A 3,995-nucleotide genomic window follows, 5' to 3' on the forward strand; every position below is an offset into this window, starting at 1 on the left:
AAAAACTTCTAGATTTATAAAAATCTTAATAGATGACTTTATTCCAAGTCTCTTCCACGTGTATATATATATATATAGAATGAATGAAATTGGTTACTTTCATTCCATAAACCGCAATAATAATTCTCTATCTAAGATGACATATACTAGCAGTGGAACAACAACAACGACTAACCCTCAATTTTCACCACCAAACCATGATGATAGATGAAGTATTAGAAGAAACCTTAATTTAATTTTCCACCATGGATGGCGTATTCAACCTCCCTGAAGCCACCAGGAGCGACTTTCTCCGCTCTCTCTTGCACACTTTTGGTTGCACATACATATGCCTCTGGCACTGCCACTCATCATCTAAGTATATACATACATACATATACGTATAACTACTTGTATATGTTAATTAGTTTCTCATTTTCTCATATATAACTGGGAATTTAATTTGTCCCCTTTTTTATTTATTTCGAGGTGTAGTAATTTATTGTTCTTGGATGGGATTTACAATAATGTAAGTAGCACCGTAGCTGAAGAAACGCTTTTTAATCTATATCAGCGTTTAACCTTTGATGCCGCCAGTGATGAGTATGTAAGCCTAGCTAGCTAATTAATTAACTACTCGCTAATGTTTAAAGGCGAATACTCGCATGCAATTATCTTTATCTAAAGATGATAGTCGACTATCAACTTTATATGAAGACAACTGCATGCGAGTTTTTCCATCATATTTAAATTAAGATCGAGTTTTTTCTTGTAATATTTTTTCAGGTGGGTTCCTGGTGCGGCTTTCAGGAGGCAAATGGCCTATTTAGAGCTTCAACAATTGGATCTTCTAAGACTTGCATCCGCAGTTATCCAAACACAATTCTATCTGGTAAGGTATAGAGAAGCAGTTAATTTAATTTGATAATAATTTTCCTACTTATCCGCTAATTAATTAATTAATTCCTTTTACACAGGAAGCAAGGATTGAGGTAAATTATAATAAAGCATAAACTTGTAGTTGTGATTGATATTTATCTGATGAATTAATTAATAATGAGTTGTGTTATTGTGTATATTCACAGAGAGCTATTTTCATGGGGTGCAGCAAAGGGGAAATTGAGCTTGGTTTCTCCACTATCCCTCAAGTAATAATTAATTCTGTGATTAGAATTAGATTCTCGATTAATTAATAATTAAAATTGTTGTATTTGTACGAAAATTGTTGGTAACAAAAAAAAATTAGTCAAAAACAGTCATAATTTATCTTATTTAGCTTTCATTAATTGTCGCAACCATTGACAAAGGCTAAATAAGACAAGTTCTGGCTATTTTTTTGTCACCGTAACATTATCATATTTGTATGTGCAGATTGACATGAAAGCAGCAGTGAAGAGTTTATTCCCAGAAGATTTTTCAAGACAGCAGATTCATCATCCAGCTTCATCGTCTTCAAGCTCTTGCCCTAGCCATGAATTCTCATCCTTACGAGGAGTATTGTTACCCGCACCAGAGGGTGAGCAAGAAGCAATCATAAGAGCAATCCTTCATGTTATTTCTTCTTCTTCTTCACCCGCCACCGCTACTTCTCAACCACCACCATATAATAATAGTGCTTTCAGGGCATATTCTTCAACTGCTTACAATTTAGTAACAAGTAGCAGCAGCAGCAGGTTTAGTTTAATGAAGAGATCTATAGAATTCTCTAGAACCCTACATTTAATGAGAATTAGAGACCGCTTTCATTTCCAACATCAACACCAACTGCCTCATCATCCCCTCATCATTGATACCCAGAATGCTAATAATAATAAGCATCTTCGTCACATCATATTAGAGAGAAGAAGACGCGAGAACGAAAACAAGTGTTTCCGGGAACTTAGGGCATTACTTCCTCCAGGAACGAAGGTATCTTGTTTTTAGATCTGTAACTTCACGTGAAAAAACAACGTGAATTTTTACTTTTAAAATTAAATATTTGGTAAAAACTCAGGTGCAGTCAACTCTAACTTCACCTGAATTTTCACTTAAATATTTATAAACAGATATTTTTATGTAAAATTGATAGTCAACAAAATTAAATAATAAAACAAGTAGAGAAAAATTAGGTAATAAAACAATTACATATAAGTTTTTACCTAATTCAAAATATAATTTGGCTAATTAAGTCATTTGAACTTTCTTCCGTGTTTAGAAACACAAATCTTCGGTTCTTACAGCGGCAAAGGAGGCATTGAAGTCTTTAATTGCTGAAATTGAAAAGCTTAACATAAGAAACCAGCAGTTAAAAACACTACTTGGTTCATCATCATCAAGCTATGTTAATGTTCATAGCTCCTCATCATCATCATCATCAAATGAGAGATTGAACGTTGCGGTGTCACATGTAGCGGGGTCTTGTCTCATCATCGTCAATCTGATATTATGATTCGCATATTGGAATTCTTGAAAAACCTTCAGAACCTCAGCTTCGTTTCCATGGCCACAAACACTAGTACTAATACACAAGGCACAACCATCAACCAAATCATCTTCAGATTAAGGATTCTTCAGGTATGTACCAAAATCACTTCATCACTGTTATGGAAATTAAAATTATTAATTTTATGATTTTATGAGAAAAAAAATCTAAAATTATATAATTGATAATAATAATAATTAATATTATAACAATATATAATTAAACACATGTGTAAAATTATTTTGTTTAGACAGAAATTAATATCGTGATTTTAGCTAGGTTAGCTACATTATTAATATGTCCAGGACTGATGAATCTAAATCTGCATTATCTCACATGTTGAAAAATGAAAATCATAGTAGCATCTAACAATTAGGTTTCAGAAAAGCAGCAGCTACTATATTATTCACATATTAAGTTGAAAGGAAGGAGCTCAAAATAATAATAAAGGAATGGTGAAAATTCAAGTAGAGTCGACTTCACGTAAAGTTGATAGTTGAGAGCCATTACATGAAAATTTAGTCCAAATCATCTAACGGCTCTTAGGCTCAGTTTGGGTAACCAACTTAATTAAGCTCTTTTGATAAAATAACTTAAACAATAAATGACTCTGTTAAAAGTAACTTATAAATAAGTTATTTTATGTTTGGGTTTTTAACTCTAAAAGTGCTTATTTTATGAAATGTGATGAAAAGTAGAAGTATTACGAGAGAAGTCATTTTTTTTAACTTCTCTATAAACTCATAAATAGTTTCTTAGAAAGTTGCAATTTGGTTTTGAAAATTGCACCAAACATTAATACTACTACTTTTCATAAGTCAAAAGTTAAAAAAAGTTACTTTTGAAGTTTTCCAAACGGGCCCTTAGTTATCAACTACACTTGAGTTTCCACCTTTAATACCGGGTTAACGAATTTATTGTTTTTTATCAGCAGTTAATTATTAATATTTAAAAAAGTGAATTAAAAATATGATATTACATTAATAGACTAAAATAATTAATGGCATTTGGATTTTTTTCATAATAATATCTTTTTTTTTGCCGCCAGCCATCAAACTAGAATAATAGAATCTATTTTTTTGTAACTTTAATTATATACATTAATGAACTTAATTCTCTGTGAAAACCTTTAAGCAAAATTGTGAAGGTATGTAACTTTGTATGGTTGCAGGGAAGTGAATGGGACGAGTCTGGCTTCGTGGAAGCAGTGAGAAGAATTGTGTCTAACTTAATACGTAATTGACAGTTAATTATCTTGTAATATGGTGGTGAAGAATAAGAATCACTGAGTTAATTATTTTCTAATTTTTAAGTATTTAAATATTAATTTTAGTATTTATTAGTTAATTAGAATTTTTGTAGAAAAGTATCAAATTATACACAATAATTTTTTTTTGTTTGGGGAGGGAGCTTTTCTCTATTAATTTTGTATAATTGTAGAAATTTTTGTACCATTATTGAATTATAAATTGTGATGCTTTAATAATTATTTCTGACATTTCGGTACAATTCAGAAAATATTATTATTATTATTATTATTATTATTATTATTATC

The 3,995-nt window shown here is 30.8% G+C and overlaps 1 protein-coding gene across 1 annotated transcript; it reads left to right on the plus strand.

The window, feature by feature from the left end:
* On the plus strand, nucleotides 119–3,926 carry LOC107615791 (putative transcription factor bHLH041). The gene is made up of 8 exons (XM_021104956.1): nucleotides 119–358; nucleotides 475–582; nucleotides 766–871; nucleotides 957–971; nucleotides 1,065–1,127; nucleotides 1,351–1,887; nucleotides 2,174–2,532; nucleotides 3,612–3,926. Exons 1-7 carry the CDS (start codon nucleotides 246–248, stop codon nucleotides 2,405–2,407), a joined length of 1,176 nt encoding a protein of 391 aa, XP_020960615.1. The 5' UTR covers nucleotides 119–245; the 3' UTR covers nucleotides 2,408–2,532; nucleotides 3,612–3,926.

This window comes from Arachis ipaensis, chromosome B01 (genome assembly GCF_000816755.2).
Source record: "Arachis ipaensis cultivar K30076 chromosome B01, Araip1.1, whole genome shotgun sequence".
In the NCBI taxonomy this organism is placed as follows: Eukaryota; Viridiplantae; Streptophyta; class Magnoliopsida; order Fabales; family Fabaceae; genus Arachis; species Arachis ipaensis.